Here is a 21,768-nt window from a genome sequence, read left to right on the forward strand (position 1 = left end):
ATCCTTACAGAGTTTCTGCCTGCAGCCCTGACTTGGCGGCAGTACCCGCAGGTTGGGAGGAAGAAGCCGGGAAGGCTCACGAAGGTCAGAGAAGGGACAGGACCCAGGGACAGTCCAGTGAAAAGCGGAAGGGAGGCCCACAGAGAAGCCAAGGATACTTGTGGTTTTTTAAAGAAAAGGGAAGAAGTTTTTTGTCTGAGCCTGTGAAGAGCGGCCCGCTCTTGAAGTCCGCACAAGAGGAAACCGGAGAGGGATGAAGAACCCTGAAACCCACGAGTAGTTCCGTTTGCATCTGATTACAGGTGCAGGAGAGCCAAGGTCCATGCGGGGACGGAATTAAACTTCCCACCCAAGAGTTTATGTTTTAAAAACCCATCATTTTCCTGACTGCCTTGTTTTTCTTTAGTGTTTTACCAAAGTATGTGTTCCTAAGAGTTCTGATTTTATTTTGCTGATTTTGGAACTTCAGATAAAAGGTTTTATTACTGTATTTATGCAGTCTCACTGCTATATTTATGAACACACTTAGATTTATTTATCCATTCTACTGGTGAGTGGATATGATGAACATATCTCAAGTTGGTGAACATATCTCAATGGTGAGCATTCTCAAGTTTTGGGCTATTATGAATAATGCTACAATGAACATTCTGTTATATTCTTTTGATCAACTTACATATTCATTTCTTATGGGTAAGCACCTATGAATATTGGGTCATGAGGTATGTGTTTTTTTTGTTTTTTTTGTTTTTTAAGTAGGCTCCATGCCCAGCATGGACCCCAAGGTGGGGCTTGAACTCATGACCCTGAGATCAAGAGCCGAGCTGAGATCAAGAGTCGGATGCTTAATTGAGTCACCCAAGTTGCCCCAGGGATATGTATTTTTAATACTCATAGCTAAAATCAGTTTTATAAGATGATTTTAGTATTTTTAAAAAGGATTTTATTTATTTATTTGTTAGAGAAAGACAGAGAGATGGCACAAGCATTTCTATTACTCCCCTATCCATGTGAACTCTTAATATTATTGGTCTTTCAAATATTAGTCCTTTTGGCTGATGTGTTGTGATATATCATTTTAGATTTAACTTTCATTTTCTCATGAGTAATGAGGTTAAGCACCTTTCAATTTACTGGCTTGTATGTCTTTTGCTTACTGACTGGTAGTAGTTCTTTTTATTGCAAATATTCTCTTCTATTTGTTGACTTTTCTTTATATTGTCTGAGCTGTTTCTTTTGATGATCAGAAAGCCAAAATTTTAATGTGCTTCAATTAATGTTTTCCTTTATGGTTAGTTCTGTTTAAAAAAAAAAGATCAGCGTTTAGGGTCATAAACATATTCTCCTTCCATAGTTAGGTCCACAGTTCAACTGCAATTGAATTTTTATATATGATGTGGGGTAAGGATCAAATTTCTTTCTTTCTTTCTTTCTTTTTTTTTTTTTTTTTGCTTCTGGATAGCTAATCACCTAACACTATTTATTGAACTGCAGTATCAGCTTTGTTATAAATCAGATGTCCACGTACGTGTGGGTCTGTTCTTGGGCTCTCTGTTCTGCTCCATTGGTGGTGGTGTTTGTCCTGTGCTGGGACGCCCTGGATAAATAATCCCACTGTCCTAACTAAATGTCCCAAATGTTGATATTTGATATAGCAAGTCCTTCCAGCTTGTTCTTCATCAACATCCTAGACACACTGGCTCTCCACCTTCTCTTATAACTTTCAGACTCAGTTTATCAGGCAAGATACACACACACACCTGCACTCCTACCTGCTGGAATGCTGACTGGGATTACACTGGGAGTACAGACCCATTTGGGAAGAACTGGCAGCTTCAGGATACTGAGTCTTTCAGATCATAAACATGGCATAACTCTTCACTTATTTAGGTTTCTTAAAATTCATCTTAATAGTATTTCATAGCTTTGTTTCTATAGGTTTTATACAACTTCTGGGTGGATTTGTTCTGATGCTGTGATAAATGGTGTCTACAAATACTGTGCACCCTATTTGTTGCTGGTGTAGAGAAATGCAGTCAGCTTCTGTGTACTGACTTTAATTCCAGAAACTCTGAGAAACTTTACTAAACCTTTATGAATTCTCATGATGTACCCACAAGGCCTCTTGGATTTTCTAGGTACTTATCTAGAGGAATTTCTGTTTTTTAAATTTTTTCTTCTTTTCCAATCTTAGTAATATTTACTTTTCTTGCCGTACTGAACTGTCTAGGATCTCTGCCAGGGTGTTAGATACAAGTGGAGCTGGTGGATATGCCTTTGCCATGTTTCTAGTCTCCAAGGACAAACTTTAACCGATGCTTCATTGTTTCAATTCTGATTTCTTCTCTGGCCTGTGGTTAGTTTGGGAGTAGATGTCCTAATTTCCAGAAATATGGGGATTTTCAAAGAAACTTTTAATTATTCACTTCTGGCTTATCTTTTGGACAGAAAACATGCTCTGTGATTTCAGTCCATCAACATTTGTTGAAATCTTTTTATGGCTGGTTATATGGTCAGTTTTGGCAGTGTTCTAGATGTGCTAGCTTAGAATGTGTAAGTTTCAGGTGTAGGCTGCCATGTATGCCTATGAAGTCTTTTTGTTGATGGTACTTCTTGAATCTCTATTCTTACTGATTTTTGTGTTTTTTTTTTTTCTATGAGTTACAGGAAGAAGTGTTAAGATCTTTCACTATGATTGTAGATTTGTCCATTTTTACCTGTAGTCCTTTTAATGTGTGCTTTATAGATTATTTTAAGTCTGATTATTAGGTAAAAATAAATTCAGAATTGATAAAACATTCTTGGAGACTTAGACTGGTTATTATTATTATTATTATTATTTTTTTTTTTTTAAAGATTTTATTTATTTATTTGACAGACAGAGATCACAAGTAGATGGAGAGGCAGGCAGAGAGAGAGGAGGAAGCAGGCTCCCTGCTGAGCAGAGAGCCCGATGCGGGACTCGATCCCAGGACCCTGAGATCATGACCTGAGCCGAAGGCAGCGGCTTAACCCACTGAGCCACCCAGGCGCCCCTAGACTGGTTATTATTATAACATAAACTTATTTAATTCTAGTAATCCCTTTTTTATCTTAAAATCTATTTTGCCCTTTTTTGGTAATCTGTGGTATGTCCCCCCCCCCTTTTTTTTTTACTGTTGACCTTTATGTTTTAGATAGGTCCTTTCTAAATAAATAACTTATAGTTTCTGTTTTGTGCTTTGGTTTATATTTTTATATAATCTTAAACTCTTACCCTTTAAAGTGGACCTTTTAGACCACTTACATGTAATGTAATTATTGATATATTTAGGTTCAAGTTGGTTATGAGCACTATGAAAATGAGAAGCCAGTATTTGCTTCTGAGACATTTTGTAGACTGAATGGTCAGTTTAAGTTGGGTTATCATGGGGGAATCAATCTAAAATTACTCTTAGGGGATGAATAAAAAAAAGTCTATTTCTTTTTTATCCCCTCAACATAGATAGCTAGACAATAATTATTTATTGATAAATGTGACATCTATATTTTTGGTTCTTTCTAAGAATACTACCTGTGGCTCAGTAGCTTCACCTATTTTACTTTTTAAAGATTTTATTTATTCATTTTTAGAGAGAAGGAGCGAGTGAGAGCAGGGAGGAGCAGTGGGAGAGGGAGAGAGGGCCTGATCCCACAACCCTGAGGTCAGGACTTGAGCCAAAATCAATTGCCAGATGCTTAACTGACTGAGCCACGGAGATGCCCTGAGTTCACCAGTTTTATTAATGAAAGGGGCTTCTGGGACATAAATATTTATTAGGGCTGGGCAGTAGAATTACAAGGAGTAAAAGGATTTTACTGTGACTTTTGCCCAGATGATGAGAAAGAAGAGATGTAACTAGCTGAGGCATGAGAACTATAATTAAAAAAAATTTTTTTGGTGGGGGACGCCTGGGTGGCTCAGTGGGTTAAAGCCTCTTCTCATGCCTCAGGTCATGATCCCGGGGTCCTGGGATAGAGCCCTGCATCGAACCCTGCATCCGGCTCTCCGGGAACCTGCTTCCTCCTCTCTCTCTCTCTGCCTGCCTCTCTGCCTACTTGTGATCTGTCTGTCAAATAAATAAATAAAATCTTTAAAAACTTTTTTTTAAAAGACACAGAACAAATTTCAGTGTTTTCCTTTATCAAAACAATTTGGGGAAAAGATCCCCGCAAACAAACAAACAAACAAATAAACAAGCAAACAAAAAAAACCCCACAACACTCACACACAAAATTCAACCCAACAGCAGCCACTTAACTGGATAATAGAAATACATTAGTACCTCATGCTTCTGCGCCATGGCTTCAATTAAAGAAAAGTTAGGAGACAAAGGAATGTTGTTTTTAGTGCAAAGATTCTTCCATTTGTTCACAATTAACTGGCGAAATTCTGCTGTTAACACTCCACTGTAGACAATGCACGCTGCTGAAATAAGCATGTCGCCCAAAATTCCTTCCAACTTCCTGTCTATTTGATTGATTGTTTCTTGCCATCGAGTCTAAATGTTACATAAAAATGAGTTCTTACCATTTGACATAAAATACAGTTATGAGACATTTAAGATATCTGTGGTCTCCAACTTGATCTAGCATTGCTATTACTATTACTGATCTCATGTGTGTTTGCATTAAAATTAGTAATGGATAATATCTACAGGGAATGTGAGTCCTATTCTTGGATTTGTCAACAGTGTCATATTTGTTAGCACCAATAGCCATGTCAAGTCCTTTGTGTCATGGAACAGGGTAATTTTTAAAACAGCAATTCATTATATTATTAATGGTGTTGCGTAATAATTGTGAACAATATGCATTGAATCCTTCCATGTCTAACAGGCATTTTTCTTTGAAAATCTCATCTGACCTTTTCAATCTCCTATAAAGTAAAAGCCACTGACTTCATTTTAAGACCATGAAGTTGAAGTTTAAAGATCAGCGGAAATTCTAAAAAAGAGACAAAAGAGGTCTGATTGACAACAGAATATCCTACTCTTCTCCCTTCTGACGTCTCATTCCTGTTAGCCACCCCTGGTTTATGCATTTGGCTTAGGTTGTCCCTGTGCTCCACAGGGAAAGTCAGTGACAGGTTCACTGTGGACCTCATCAGACTGGAGACCTGAGGTCTGGGGAGCAAGAGAGTCATGTTGGATCCTTGGCAGTCTGTCGCCCGTTTTAGGAACTACTTGACCAGAATGCCTTTATTTTTTATCAAGAGTGTCTCCTGATCTCAATAAAAAAGAACTGGACGATAACTGGATTGTAGTTTCAGGAGGCCTGTGATACAACCCTGGGTGAAAACAGCATCTTGGGGCTTCTGGAGACCCAAGGAATTACTGGAGGAGATACAGAGCCCCCGAGAGTCATGCCTTCTCCTCCTCCAGCGCGGTGAGGAGAACAGACGCACACTGCAGGCGCCTGGTGGCCAGGTTCCTCCTGTCGCCTAAGAGTTGCTTTTCCACAACCATGTCTTTGTAGGCTCCCTGCAGAAACAGGAGATGTTCTTCAACCTGAAAGACAATGCATTCATCATTGGGACCCACTACTACTCTCATTTGGCCTCAAGAGTTTAACTGTCACTTTAACTGTATTTATATAAATACAGTGGTGGCCACTTCATTTCCACAGCCTGGAAAATCTTCCTGGGGAGATGGGCTATGTTAACACTAAAAACATAGCAGATACAGGATTCCTTCCTACTCCAGCTTGTCTTTACGAGGCCACTTTCCTCAGCAGGCTTTTGTATCAGCCCAGCATATGAAAATTCATCATTTTCTGATTTCTTTTTCACACAGAAAATGTTATATCCTATCTCCTTCTCCAAGAAAATGACTGAACCTTTTCATTGCAGATACACCAACCAGCCCGGTGGAACTAACGGGATTCTGAAGCGAGGCTGGTCGGATTGAGGGGCTTTAAACTGTGCCTGAGCTGCTGGGAGAAAGGTACCATCATGAACAGCTGACAAAATGATATTTTGAACTCAGCACGTATCTTGATGACACCTTTGCTCAAAAGTATTTGGTGAATTTCTATAGAAATGATCGCCCATGGATATGGCCCAAAGTTTTGGACCAGCCAATAAAATCTGACCCCAACCTCCCTCCCCAGTGTCCTTTCCGTTCCAAGATTACCCTGTAGCCAGACTGCTTCCTTCTGCATTTTCTCCACACTCCTTAAATGTTCTTGTCTCTGGGGTTTGGCCTCCCATCCTTCCCTTACGCCTGAAATCCCAAGGCATTCTTTCAAGTCCTCATCACAGTCCAGCCGTTAGGAAGCCTCAGGCCTGTCCCATCCAAACTGATGGATTGTTTATAACCACTGTTTGAGAAGTGCTTATAAATTACCTGATATTATTTCTTGGGTTTTGGCCTTATTACCTTTACACTATCTTTATATTGTTATTTATATTTTATATTTATATTTTTTAAAGATGTTCGTGTCTTCTCAAAGTCTTTGAAGACTGTGTTTAGCATGGAAACTTGAACACCGTATGTTCATGGAATCATAAATACAAAATTGTGCTTATTGAACGCACTTTCTAACTTATAATTTTTCCTCCTAAAGATGTTATCCTGGTGAAAATACCTAATTAAAATTATATATACATGTTAGCTATTTTTGGCATGATGACTCTAAAGATTTGCTTCTTGCTGGTTCACCAATAATAATTACTCTGTTGTTTTCACTCTGATATAAAATGCTGCTTTTGTTTGCCTGCTCATTCCTTCTGATTTGATTATTCTGAGAAAACATTCATGCTACTATTACTCATGACCTCGTGAGCTATATAGTCAAGTATAGGATTTACTGATTCAACTGAACACATGAAATTCTTTTTTCCTTTGTTCGCTTTGTACTGTCCTTTGATTTATTTTCTTTTAGTTCCAGTACAGCTCACATATAGTGTTATATTGGTTTCAGGTGTGCAATATAGTGAATCAACAATTCTATACATTGTATAGATGTATACATTTATACAGTGCTCTTCACAAGTGCACTGCTTAATCCCCATCCCATATGCCCCCCTCCCCCACCCACCTGCCTCCCCTCTGGTGACCACCAATGTGTTCTCTAGAGTTAAGAGTCAGGTGGTTTTCATTTTTGTTTTGTTTTGTTTTGTTTTGCTTTTTCCTTGTTCATTTGTTTTGTAAATTCCACATATGAGTGAGATCACATGGCATTGGTCTTTCTCTGACTAATTTCACTTAGCATAATATGCTCTAGTTTCATCCACGTCATTGCAAATGGCAAGAACTCATTTTCTGATGGCTGAGTAATATCCCATTGTGCATCTACACCACATCTTCTTCATCCATTCATCCGTCAGTGGACACTTGGGTTGCTTCCATAACTCAGTTCTTGTAAATAATGCCATGATAAACACAGGGGTGCATTTAAGGACCCTCCATCCTGCTGTCCACAGTGGATGCACCAGTCTGTATTCCCACCAACAGTGCATGATGGTTCCCTTTTCTCCATGTCCTTGCCAACACTTGCTTCTTGTGTTTTTGATTTTGGCCATTCTGACAGGTATTGTGATTTTGATTCACATTCCCTGGTGAGTGATGTTGAACATCTTTTCATGTAAACCCATGAAATTTCTCTTATATGACAGGCACTATGTTCCCCCAAATAACATTTTTTTTAAGAAAAAGTTTTTTTAAAGGTTTTATTTATTTACTTGACAGACAGAGATCACAAGTAGGCAGAGAGGCAGGCAGAGAGTGAGGAGGAAGCAGGCTCCCCACTGAGCAGAGAGCCCCATGCGGGGCTTGATCCCAGGACCCTGAGATCATGACCTGAGCTGAAGGCAGAGGCTTTAACCCACTGAGCCACCCAGGCGCTCCCCGCCAAATAACATTTTTAATGAATGTTCATGTGATAGCACATGTTCTGCCATTATTTATTTCCCCTAAAGTTCCCTAGATTTTTTGGAACTATTTTTTATTTTAGGGCCCAGGTGAACAAGAGACCTATTTTTTTAAACATTAAAAAAAAATTTATTTGACAGAGAGAGAGACATCACAAGCAGGCAGAGAGGCAGGCAGAGGGGGAGGGGGAAGCAGGCTCCCTGCAGCGTGGAGAGCCCACCCTCGGGGCTCCACCCCAGGACACTGAGACACCACCTGAGCCGAAGGCAGAGTGGTGGCTCAGTGGGTTGGGCCTCACTGAGCCACCCAGGCGCTCATAAGACCTATTTTTAAAAGAGGAGATAATACATAACTGAGTGAGGAGAAAATCTCAATGGAGAGCTTAAAATCAGTGGAGTTAACTACTATACTAACTTTCTTTTTTTTAAAGATTTTATTTATTTGACAGACAGAGATCACAAGCAGGCAGAGAGGCTGACAGAGAGAGAGGAGCAAACAGGCTCCCTGCTGAGCGGAGAACCCGATGCAGGGCTTGATCCCAGGACCCAGAGATCATGACCTGAGCCGAAGGCAGAGGCCCAACCCACTGAGCCACGCAGGCGCCCCTACATTCACTTTTAAAATACTAAGTGTATCCATTAATATTTTATACACATTTCAAATACACTTGAGTTCAAGGAGTTAAAATATCAGAAACTTCTCGTGAAGGCCCTGGTTGCAAGCTAGAAGGGAATGTACCCTTATCCTAAGTAAGGATTTGACTGAAATTTAGAGTTTATTGTTTTTCTGCTCTACCACTTAATAGGAAAAACAAATCGACAATATTATGAATAATTATTTGTCGGGTAAATGAATGAAAATACAAAAAATACACAAAAGAATCATGAACATTGAGAGAACTGAGTAAACACCAAACTTGAGAATACCAAGCATCAAAGAATATGTAACTGGGAGTTCCAGTCCAAGATGGTGACAGAGGAGGCACCCGAACCCACCTGCTCCTGTGGACGAACATACAGCTACGCCCAGAGCAACTCCCCGTGAGAAAGACTCAGAAACTGGCTGAGCAGCTCTGACACTCTGGGCCAGTGAGAAGTACCCACATCCAAACAGGCAAGGCTGAGCCTTTCACCATAACCCCACCTCTGGCACAGTGACACAAACAGAACTCCCGCTTCCTCCTGAGGGCAAAGGTTTTGAAGCCGACATCTAGTGTCTCTCTCAACTTTTGCGACTGAAAGCCAAGTGGGCTTGTGTCCACAAGACCCACCTGATGGGAGCAAATCCTTACTAACTGGCCATGGCCCTCAGGGCTCAGCACAGAGGGAGCAGAGGGAAATGCCTGTCTCCCAGTCCTAGCTTTAAAGAGGCCTATTTGAAAGAGGCTGTGACCTAAGGGTCAGGCTGCTAGTTTAGCACACATTTGGGGGTTGACTGTGATTTCCCCAGAGCCTGGGTGCTGGTAGGTGCCCCAGTCTTGGTAGTGGTGGCCCAGAGGATACACCCCTTGAGCACCTGGCTCTGGCAGCCAGCAGAGCCTATGTCTGTGGGTCCCAGAGAACTACAGCAAACAAAGAAACAGTTCTTAGGTGCTCAGTGCTGAGGACTCAGACAGAAACACCCACCTCCCAATCTGTCCCCGAAGAGAACTAGTTACACAGGCTTCCAAGGAGCCTGCTCTAGGGGCTGATTGAGATGCTCCGCTCTGGGACATTAACAGGTGTTGGCACACCCTGAGTTCTGGGAGCCCCTAAAAACAAACAAGTTTGCCTGGGCACTGCCACAGTGGGGGAGAGAAGCCGAAGCTCAGGTTGGACTGAGGAGTTTCCTCTCCTGTGCAAGGCCATACTGTCAGGACAGGGAGATGTGGCCATTTTATCAAATGCACAGAGACCAACACAGAAAGTCAAGGAAAAAAAAAAGAAACACAATTATTCCAAAACACAGAAAAATAAAATAACTGTCCTGAAAAATAAAACTATAGATGAATATAGCCTTGATGAATATAGATGCAAAAATTCTCAACAAGATACCAGGAAACTGAATTCAAGAACATATTAAAAGAGTTGTACACCATGACCGTGTAGGATTTATCCCTGTGTTGCAAGGATAGTTCAACATATGCAAATCAATAAATGTATTACATCATATTAAGAGAAGGATAGAAGTCACATGAGCATCACAATAAATGCAGAAAAAGCATCTGACAGAATACAATATCCTTTCATGGTAAAAACCATCAACAGATCATGAATAGAAGGAACAAACCTTAAGATAATAAAGGGTAGTTAATACAAACCCATAGTTAACATTATACTCCACGGTGAAGAACAGAGTTTTTCCTCTAAGACTAGGAACAGGATAAGGATGCCCGCTCTCATCATTCTTACTTGTTATAGTATTGGAAGTCCTGATCAGAGACTGATCAGCCTCTTGATCAGCCTCTGATCAGGACTTCCAATCAGGCAAGACAAGGAAATAAGTAGCACCCAAATCAGAAAGAAATTAAGGAAAAGTGTCACTATTTGCAGATGAGATGCTTTTGTATATAGAAAATCCAAAAGACTCACCCCCTAAAAACTGTTAGACCGAATCAACAATGTTAGTGAAGTTGCGAGATGTTAAGATCTATCCAGAAATCAGTAGCATTCCTGTATGATAATAAAAACAGTATGGCAACAGGATAAAATAGACGCACAGAGTAATGGAACAGAATAGCGCACCCAGGATCAAAGCCTGGCATGTATGGTTAAGTAATATTCAATGAGGGAGCCAAGAACAACCACTGGGGAAACAACCACTGGAGCTGGGAAAAACATGCAGAACAATGAAAGTGGACTCCTACTTTACACCATTTACACAAATTAACTCAAAATAAATCAAAACACCATAAAACTCCTAGTAGAAAATGTAGGGAAGAAACTGCTTGACATTGGTCTTGGTGATGAGTTTTTTGGATTTAACACCAAGAGTGTACAAAACCAAAAGTCACCAACTAGGACTACATCAAAGTTTGATCAAAAGAAAGACTACATCAAAGAAAATGAAAGGGTAACCTACGTAATGGGAGAACAGTTTTGCAAAAACAGTTGGGTAAGAGGCTAATATCCAAAATATATAAAGAACTTCTACAGCTCCATAACAAAACCCCAAACCATTGATCAGAAAATGAGCAGAAGATAGGGTCTCAACTGGGTAAGTGCCTGACTCTTGATTTAGACTCAGTCATGATCTTAGGGTTGTGGGGTAGAGCTCCACATTAGGCTCTGTGCTTGCCGAGGAGGCTGCTTGGGACTCTCTCTCCTTTCCCTCTGCCCCTCCCCCATTCGCGTGTGCTATCTCTCAAAAAAAAAAAAAAAAAAAAAAGAGCAGATGAACTAAACATTTTTCCAAAGAAGACATACAGATGGCCAACAGACACGAGGAGATGGTCAGTATTGGGGTGTCTGGGTGGCTTAGTCATTAAGAGGTAATATCTCACACTGTTAGACTATGTATCACCAAAAAAAAAAAAAAAAAAAAAAAAAACCTCACCAAAAACAGAAAAAATAACAAATTTTGTGGTCCCATATAAATTCTAGGATTGTTTGTCCTATCTCTGTGAAAAATGCCTTGGAATTTCGATAGGGATTACATTTAATCTGTCGCTGGCTTTGGGTAGTACAGACATTTTACAATGTTAATTCTTCCTAGGCATGAGCATGGACTACCATTCCATTTATTTGTATCTTCTTCCTTTTCTTTCCTCAATGTCTTACAGTTTTCAGAGTATAGGGTACAGTACCAAGGAGTTGCTTTCAATTCCTTGGTTAAATTTATTCTTAGGCATTTTATTTATTTATTTTTGACACAATTGTCAATATGATTGTTTTCTTAATTTCTTTTTCGGATAGTTTGTTGTTGACGTATAGAAACACAACTGATTTCTGTATATTGATTTTGCATTTTGTAACTTTACTGGCTTTGTTTATTTTACTAATTTTGGTTGAATCTTTAGGAATCTAAGTTAATGGTTTGTTAATGTTGATGATCTTCTCAAAGAACCAATGTTTGGTTTCACTGATTTCCTCTTGTTTTTTTATTATTTTATTTATCTTTGCTCTAATATTTATTATTTCTTTCCATTAGCTATATATTGGGTTTAGTGTGTTCTTTTTCGAGTTCCTTAAAGTATAAAGTGAGGTTATTGAGATCCTTCTTTTTTAAATTTAAATATTTTATTTATTTATTTGACAGAGCATAAGTAGGCAGAGCAGCAGGCAGAGGGAGAGAGAGAGGCTGACTCTCCACTGAGCAAGGAGCCCAACTCGGGGCTTGATCCCAGCACCCTGGGATCATGACCTGAGCCAAAGGCAAAGGCTTAACTGATGGAGCCACCCAGGCACCTTCCTTCTTTTTAAGGTAGCAGTCCACAGCTCTGAATGTCCCTCTGGGCACTGCTTTTGCTGCATGCCAGGAGTTTTGATATGTTGTGCTATGTTTTCATTTGTCTCTAAGTATTTTCAAACGTACCTTATGATTTCTTCGTTGGGTCACTGATTGCTCTGGGGCTCATTGTTGGATCCTCAGGTATCTATGAATTTTCCAGTTCTCCTCTGTTCTCGGTTGCCAGCTTCACTCCTTGTGGTCAGAGAAGATACTTTGTAGCCATCTGCCTCTAAGAATCCAGGAAGACCCACTCTGTGTTCTGCTGCTGGATGCAGTGCTCATAGTGCCTGTAGGTCTCGCTGGTCGTGCTGCTCATTCCTCTTCCCTTATCTTCTGTCTGTTGGTTCTATCTCAGACCTTTTAAATCTCTGATTTTTGCTTATTTAGGCTTTCAAGTTTATTTTTGGTTGACTTTTAGTGACTAAGAATTTCCTGAAAACCAGGCATATCATTCGGGTTTTTAAATTTACTTACACAGAATTTCTAATAATTATTGAAAAACAACAAATGGATATTTCCATTAAATTAAAAATTTCAGGTGAGCCTTGAACAACACAAGGGATAGGAATACCCCCGAACACACCCATGCAGCTGAAAATCCACTTCTGTCTCCCCAAAGCTTATTTACTAATCGCCTGCTGCTGAGTAGAAGCCTTACTGATAACACAAAGCGTATTTTGTATGTAACACGTATATGAAATTCTCATACTAAAGGAAGGTAGAAACAAGAAAATGTCATTATAAAAGTCACAAGGAGGAGAAAATACATTTACAGTGCTGTGTTGTGTTTACTGAAAACCATCCACGTATAAGCGGATCTTGCTGTTCTAGCCTGTGTTGTTCAAAGGTCAGCTGTATTTCTTCTCAAACTCCCTATTTATTAAGTTGTATAATGTGTAATTTTTTTTTTTTTTAATTATGAAGAAACCTTTTTCCTTTCCTGGGCTACTCCATTTTTGAACTTGCATGTGGGTCAGAAATGGGCTGACAGAGGCACTCTAATTGTATAAATATCGAACTATTTCTGCAGCGGTTGCTAAGTGGTCCTATGCCACACCCTGGAGAGGGCTCCCAGCCCTACCACTGCCCATCCTGGCCCTCCCCCCCGACTATCCTGTCTTTGTAGGTGGCCTCCAGGACCCCACACTGCTCTGTGACTGGCTGGCAGCTGGGCCCCACCGGCTGTTGGATGGTTTACACATCACTCATGGATGGGAGTGTATTTTGTGGAGCCCGCAAGTGCTTTTGAGTTAGCCCTGGGTTAGAGTGTGGTCGCCACTTAGAGGTTCAAGGTGTTGGACAAATTTACTAAATCTTTGACTTTAGTTTTCTCCCTTGGAAACATCTCCTTCTGAAAGGTGACTTGAGGACTGACGGAGAAAGTTCGTATAAAGCCTCCACGTGGTACTGGGAGCAGAGTCTATGCTCTGTAAATGTCAGCTATTAGCAACACATCTCTAAATGGGACTGTATATGTACATCATAAGTGGCAACAAAACAGTAGCAGTAAAATGACATGCCAGCATAAAATACATTCAGTAAAAATTTGTTAATTTTCTTCAAACTATCCAATACTTTTTATATAGCCAAGTTTGCAAGAAACGCCTGGTGGGGGGCAGGCAGGTGACATAAGTATTTGCAGTGTGTTGGAGGTTTATAGCCATGTGAGTGCCTGCCCATGGCTGCCAGAGCTTCTGAATTTTCAAGTGAAGACCAAAATTCAAATTTTAAATGAAATCCCCAGATTTGAGAATGTGAGAATTTCATTGAAATGGTGTGGGGGTGGGGGGAGGTTTGGGAGAAAGACCATATACAGGCAAACAGAAGGTGCCAAAGGGCTGCCTTTTCCTGCTGGCTCACCCCCTCTCAGAAAGCCTGTGAGTGGGCTGGCAACCTTGGTCCTCTCTCCCGAAATGATACCCCTGTTTTAACTGAACACCAAGAAGTTTAAGACAAAACCACATCTTTATAAGACAACAGAGTAATTTGATATAAACAGGTTAAGGACAATTTTTAAAATCACAGATTGATACTGGGTAAGTCTTTGGTAGACAGAAGTCACCAAGCTCTCCTGGGAGAAATCTGGTGAAATGGTAAATTAATACATTACTGACACAGTAATATTTAGCATTATTTAGTGTTTTATTATGTGAAAGGCACCTGTACATATAGCCCTGTATTATTTGCTTAATCACAATTAATCTCTTTACTACCTTTACTATTATCCTCATTTTACCCTAAACTGATGAAACTCTATGGAGGGAATGACCTCTTCTTGGTATTTCTGACCAGCTCACAAAGCTGCTGCAGGTTTAACAAGCAAACAAATGTCTTACCAGCTGCAAACCTCTTTGTTTCTCGGCCAACCTTTGTCGTGCAATTTTGAGGACATTTTGAGCTTCAGCTACCCGGATTTGCTTAGGGACCACCACCTAAAAAAGAATGTCACAACGTTCAAGTGCTAAAAAATTGTCAAGATTGCTGTTAAAAATGTTGCTTATGTTTGAAAGGCATTTCTAAGTGTCAATTCTTCCAATTGGCTTTCCTAAAATTATGTGTACTAAAGGGATAGCAAGTAGTTTAATATGGTGAAACATATGAAAATCAGCAAATAAGACAAGAGCATAGTTGCCATAAATAAAATAAAATAATAAAAAATAAAATAAGAAATATAAATATTTATAAAATAAATTTATTTATAAGATAATTTATAAAATAAAAATAGAATAATAAAAACAGAAAACATAAAATTGAGGCCTGTTAGCATAGGATCTTGGATTAAAGTGGTTTTCATTAGGGGCGTTCTTCCCACGGCAGTTCCCATGCGCCTTGTGGTGTGCACCCTCTCCCTGGGGCTGGGCCGAGTGACTTGCGGGCTGGTGCCAACACTTGGGGGGACCATAGTCAGGGGGACGACACTTGGGGGGCAGGACGTACCTTCCGTACTTCATGGTAGTTATTCAGAGCTATGACCCAATGGCACATAGAGCAACAGGCAACTGACACAAGGGCAATCTTGTTTGGGTTGAAATCAGGTAAGGTTACAATTTTTTTCAGCTTCGTGAAGACCTAGAGATAACACAATTCTGTGTATTATGGAAAAAAGCAATGCTCGTGTCCTGCAGTTTTCCTCAGTCCCCATAAAAGTGAACTTGTATTTCCCACGAGAAATCCTCGGCCCTCCTCAGTCAGAGCTCTGTGGCTGCAGCTGGGACACAGCGACTCCAGCAGCTGCAGAGAGAAACCTCTGGGACGGATGCCTTGGACATCTCGTTGCTGCCTTGACTGGCCTGCTGGCTCTGCTGGAGTTCCACCCAAGGGACTTGTGCCCCTGAGGTGTGAGCAGACAGACACCATCCCCAACCTTCTGTCCCCAAGGGGCACGTTGGCAGGGTATGGTTGCTACTTGAAGGGCTGTGTCATCTGCAGCGGAGGCAGTGAGGCCCTGGCCAGCCGGGGTCCCTGAGGACACTCTAGCTTCCCAGTCACCTCATCTATGGGCACAACCTTGTTTCCAGTTGGATACATACTATTTCTCATCTACTTTGGGGAGTCATCATCAAAATAAAATCTTTCTCAGATGAAGACTCCTGTTCTCTTCCTTCCCAACCAGGCACTTCCTCTCTTACCTGGGAGGACAGAACAGCATTTTGCTACGCGATTTACATGGCAGGTGGTCTATTATCAACTTACTATTGGTGTTTTCATTATTGATTAAAATACTGTTATGCTTTTAATAATTTCTTTCAATGAGCTATTATTTTAGCTTGACAGGCCTGTTTAAACAAAACCACAGGGAATCATTTTTGTTAAGAATACTTCAGAGAGTCAGTAGTTTTACATTGATTCAGAAATAACACGGATGGCAACCTTAACATTCTGCTAAAAACGTCGCCTTGCTCATACACTACCTTGTATTTCCTAATAGCACGGATCATCATGTAAGTAATTAATTGACTTTGGTATTAGCTGTGTGACATCTGGCCTCCCTATTACAATGTAGCCTTCGCAACACCAAGGAATGAATTGGTCTTGTGAGCTCTCATCATGTCTTATGATGTCCCTTGGAAGGTGACTGAATGAACCAAGGACAGTGCCTTGTATGCATCTACCCAGCTGCCCCTGCATGGAGCTCTCAGCCCAGCTCCTGCCCAATACCCGGTCTGCATAGTCCTCCAGCCTCTTCACGTTTCCTGGTACTTGTTACTGCAGCAACCACTGCCTGGGACCCAACTCTCTATTTGCTCCCTGTGAGCACAGTGACAGATTCCCACAAACTGGGTGACCGAAAACAACAGCAGTTGATTCTCTGACCTTGCTGGGATGAGAAATCTGAAATCCAGGTTAGGTGGGATAGTACTCCCTCCTGGGGCCTGGGGGGGATTCTCTTCCTCTCCTTTTGCAGCTTCTGATGCCAAAGGCATTGGCTGGTGGCCATGTCGGTGGCATGTGATTCTCTTACTGCTACCTAATGTGCCTTGGTCCAGGCCCTCCTAACCTCCTGCCGTCCCTGCCCATACCCCTCCTCTTCCTGCAATACGCACCTGTCCAGAGTGGCCTCTGGCTCTACTAGGGCCCTCAACTCCAATGCTTGCTCAGACTTTGGCCCAGCTTTCATCCTCCTTGAAGTCCGACGGTAAATCTCTATTCTGCTGAATTGAATCTGTCGCAGCGAAACCATTCCCTAGAGTCCAGGCTGCCCCATTTTCTTCAATTTTTTTCTCTGTTCCAATCTGCCCCCCATCTCCTCCAGCATGAATTCATATTTGTAAAGTGCTCAGAAGAGTGTCTGGCACTCATTTGTTATATGAATATTTGTTACATAAATAAAAATCAATCTTCGAGATCCAGTTCAAGACAGTGACGTAGGAGGACCCTGAACTCACCTTCTCCAAATCTACAACTACGTAGAGATCAACTATCTCCAAAAGAAACCAAAAAGCTACCTGAATGACTCCTACACATTGGGCAATGAGAAGAAACACCCCTGGAACCGGGAACAGAAGCTGAGACATAATCTTGCGGTACACCCGACTCCTGACACGTTACCCACAACTGGGAGGGAACTCACAACCCCAAGCTTCTCTCTCGACTTTTTAGGCCTGTACCTGAGAGAAGACCCCCAAAATACCTGGTTTGAAAGCCAACGACGCTTCCATCCATGAGACTCCCAAGGCCACAGTCAAGGGAGAAATAGTCCTGAAGGTGCCCCTGCAGACTCGTGCCTCCGCCCCATCCACAAGTTCCTAGTTGTTCAGTGACAGAGGCCTCTATGCTTCTCTTACAGCTCTGACCTAAGGTTTAGTCTTCTAGTCGACATATCTAACAAAACTAGCAAGAGAAGAACGAGTGAAGTCCAAAGTTAGGAGAAGGAAGAAACAATAAAAATGAGAGCAGAAGTAAAGGAAATAGAGACTAAAAACACAATAGAGGGGTGCCTCGGTGGCTCAGTTGGTCAAGCTTCTGCCTTCGGCTCAGGTCACAATCTCAGGGTCCTGGAATTGAGCCCTGAGTCGGGCTCCCTGATCAGCGGCGGGGGGAGTCTACTTCTCCCATGCCCTCTGCTGCTTCCCCTGCTTGTGCTCTCTCTGACAAATAAAATCTTTAAATAAATAAACCAAAACAAAAACACAATAGAAAAGATCAATGAATCTAAGAGTTTTTTTTTTAATTTTAAAGATTTTATTTATTTATTTGACAGAGAGAGAGGCGGCAAGAGAGGGAACACAAGCTGAGGGAGCTGGAGAGAGAGAAGTAGGCTTCCTGCTGAGCAGGGAGCCTGATGTGGGGCTCCATTCCAGGATCCTGGGATCATGATCTGAACTGAAGGCAGCCGCTTAACCAGCTGAGCCACCCAGGTGCCCCTAAGAGTTGTTTTTTAAAAAGACAACATTAGGGGCACGTGGGTGGCTCAGTGGGTTGAGCCTTTGCCTTTGGCTCAGGTCATGATCTCAGGGTCCTGGGATCGAGCCCCAGGTTGGGCTCTCTGCTCAGCAGGGAGTGTGCTTCCCCCTCCTCACTCTCTGCCCGCTTCTCTGCCTACTTGTGATCTTTGTCTGTCAAATAAATGAATCTTAAAAATAAATAAATAAATAATTTTTAAAAAGATTTAAAGACAACATTAAATTGAAAAACCTACAGCTAATTTACCAAGGAAAAAAGAGCACTGAAATAAATAAAATCAGAAAAAAAGAGATATTACAACTGATACCATAGAGATACAAATAGATAGATTATAAGAGACTGCTACTTACAATTATATACCAACAAATAGGACAATTTAAAAGAAATGAATAAATTCCTAGAAACATGCAACCTACCAAGACTGAATAACAAAACAGAAAATCTGGACAAAATAATTATTGGTAAGGAGATAGAATCAGTAATGAAAAACCTCCCAACATAGAAAAAGACCAGAACTGGTTGGCTTCAGTGGTGAATTCTATCCAACATATTGAAAAGAATACCAATCCTTCCCAGAGACTTCCAAAAAACAAAAAAGGGAACACATGTAAAGTCATCTTATAAGGCTAGTATTACCCTGATACAAAAACCAGACAAGGACACCACAAAAAAAGAAAATTACAGGCCTATATCCCTGATGAACAATGATGCAAAATCCTCTGCAAAGTATTAGCAAGCTGAATTCAACAGTTCACTGAAAGTATCATAAACCATGATCGAGTGGGATCTATTTCAAGGAGTCAAGGATGGTTTAATATCAATTGATCAATCAATGTGATACACCACATTAACAAAGTGAAGGATAAAAATCACATTATCATCTTAATAGATGAAGAAGCATTTGACTAAATTCGGTATCCATTTATGATAAAAATTCTCAACAAGCTGGGTAGAGCTAGAAATATACCTTAATATGATAAAGACTGTACATGACAAGCCCATAGTTAACATCCTACTCAATAGTGAAAAGCTGAAAGCTTTCCTTCTAACATCAGGAACAGGAGAAGGATGCTTACTCTCACCACTTTCATTCAACGCAATATCTGAAGTCATAGCCAGAGCAACTAGGTAAGAAAAAGATGAAAGGCATCCCAATCAGAAAAGAAGTAAAAACTGTCACTATCTGCAGATGACGTATTCTATGTAGACTACCCTAAGGATGCCATCAAAAAATGAATTCAGTACAGTTGCAAGTACACCCAAAACTGAAGACACTGATGAAAGAAATTAAAGAAGACACAGTAAGTGAAAAGTTATTTTATGCTCATAGACTGAAAAAATATTATTAAAATGTCTGTAACACCCAGAGCATCTACAGATTGAATGAAATCCCTATCAGAATTCCAATGTCATTTCCACAGAAATACCACAAAGGCCCCAAACAGTCCGATAATCATGGGAACGGAAAACAAGGCTGTAGGCATCACGCTTCCTGATTTCGAAGCTGTTAGTGATCAGGACAGTATGGTCCGGTCATAACACAGACACACAGATTGATAGACCAGAACTGAGTGTCCAGAAATGAGCCCATGTACATAGAATTGGTTAATTTATAACAAAGGAGCCAAGCACACACAATGGGGAGGGGCGCCTGGGGGGCTCAGTCAGTTAAGCCTCTGACTCTTCTTTCAGCTCAGGTTGTGATCTCAGGGTTGTGTGACTGAGCTCGGCATCAGGCTCCATGCCCAGCATGAAGATTTTCTCCCTCCCTCTACCCCTCCCCTGCTCTCAAAAAAATAAAAATAAAAATAAATAAGAATATACAATGATGAAAGGACAATCTCTACAAAAATGGTGTTGGGAAAACTTGACAGCCACATGCAGAAGAATGAAGCTGGACCCCTATCTCACCACACACAGAAATAACACAGAAATAAATGGGTTAAAGACTTGGAATATAGGCCCAAAGCCATAAAACTCCTGGAAGAAAACACCAATGGTGAGCTCCTTGACATTGATTTTGGATTTGATACCAAAAGGAAAGGCAACAAAAACAAGTAAATATGACTACATCAAACTAAAAAGCTTTTGCACGGTAAAGAAAACCATCAGCAAAATGAAAAGGCAACCTACAGAATGGAAGAAAATATTTGCAAATGATATTTATGATATAGTTAATATCCAACATATATAAAGAACTCCTCTAACTCAAAAGCAAAACAAACATACAAACAAAAACCAAACAAACAAGGGCACCAGTGTGGTTCAGTTGGTTAAGCATCCGCCTTCAGCTTACGTCATAATCCCAGGGTCCTGGGATCAAGCCCCATGTCAGGCTCCCTGCTCATCAGGGAGAAGCAGGAGCCTGCTTCTTCCTCTCCCTGCTGCTGCCCTACTTACACTCTCTCTCTGTCCAATAAATAAATAAAATCTTTAAAAAAATTAAGCAAACAAATAACACACCCCAAACAGAAACAAAACACTAAAACCCAATCTGATTAAAAATTGGGCAGAGGATCTAAATAGACATTTTTCCAAAGAAGACACTGAGATTGCCAACAGATGCTTGAAAATGGGCTCAATGTTTACTCATCATCAGGGAAATGCAAGTCAAAATCACAGTGAGATATGACCTCACAGCCATCAGAATGACTAGGATCAGAAAGACAAGAGACAACAAGTGAGGATGTAGAGAAAAAGGAGCCCTTGTGCACTGTTGGTGGGATTAAAATTGGTACAGCCATCATGGAAGAAGTATGGAGGCTCCTCAATTAAATTAAAAAATGGAACTACCATTGGTCCAGCAATTCTACTTCTGGGTGTTTATCTAAAAGAAACAAGAACAATAACTTGAAAAGATATATCTATTCCTATGTTCATTAAAGTACCGTTTGCAAGAGCAAATACATGGGAGCAAATTAAGTGTCCACTGATGGAGAAGTGAATAAAGAAAAGTTACACACACACACACTCATCCCAACACATGGCAGTATTATTCCGCCATAAAAAAGAAGGAAATCCTCCCAGCTGTGACTACATGGATGGGACATGAGGGCATTACGCTGAGGGAAATAAGACAGAGAAAGATCCATCACTCATCTGTGGACTTTAAAACAAAAAACTGAGCTCACAGATATAGAGAACAACAGATTGGTGGTTGTCGGGGGGGTTGCGGTTAGGGATGGTGAAGGGGGTCAAAGGAGGAAACTTCCATTTAGAAGATAAGTAAGTCCCAGCTAAAATAGCTTCAGATACCGTATTGTGTATTTGAAGGTTGTTATGGAGTGGATCTTAAAAGTTATCACTGTAAGAAAAGATATTTGTGACTCTGTATGCGGGGACAGAGGATGACTATGCTTACTGTGGTGATCATTTCACAAAACATACAAATACTGAGTCATTATATTGTACACCTGAAAGTAATACAATGTCGTATACCAATTATACCTGAACTTTAAGACATCCCAGACACTTCAAACCACTCCTGCGTTTCTTAGTGTGACTCAGTGCCTCCCTCTGCTGGCCTCTTCTCTCATCAAAGATT

The 21,768-nt window shown here is 40.7% G+C and overlaps 1 protein-coding gene across 9 annotated transcripts in view; it reads right to left on the minus strand.

Moving 5' to 3' along the window:
- The window catches only part of DNAH14 (dynein axonemal heavy chain 14), a 348,451-nt gene that overhangs the window by 62,628 nt on the left and 264,055 nt on the right, over positions 1-21,768 (minus strand). For all 9 annotated transcript variants that reach the window (XM_082704493.1, XM_082704492.1, XM_082704488.1 and 6 more), the window contains 4 exons: positions 15,258-15,389; positions 14,657-14,752; positions 5,388-5,528; positions 4,305-4,520 (listed from right to left, as the gene is read on the minus strand). In XM_082704493.1, the coding sequence (XP_082560619.1) occupies positions 4,305-4,520; positions 5,388-5,528; positions 14,657-14,752; positions 15,258-15,389 (585 nt within the window). The remainder of the gene's footprint in view (positions 1-4,304; positions 4,521-5,387; positions 5,529-14,656; positions 14,753-15,257; positions 15,390-21,768) is intronic.

The sequence above is a fragment of the Mustela nivalis genome (assembly GCF_964662115.1).
Source record: "Mustela nivalis genome assembly, chromosome: 16".
Classification (NCBI taxonomy): Eukaryota; Metazoa; Chordata; class Mammalia; order Carnivora; family Mustelidae; genus Mustela; species Mustela nivalis.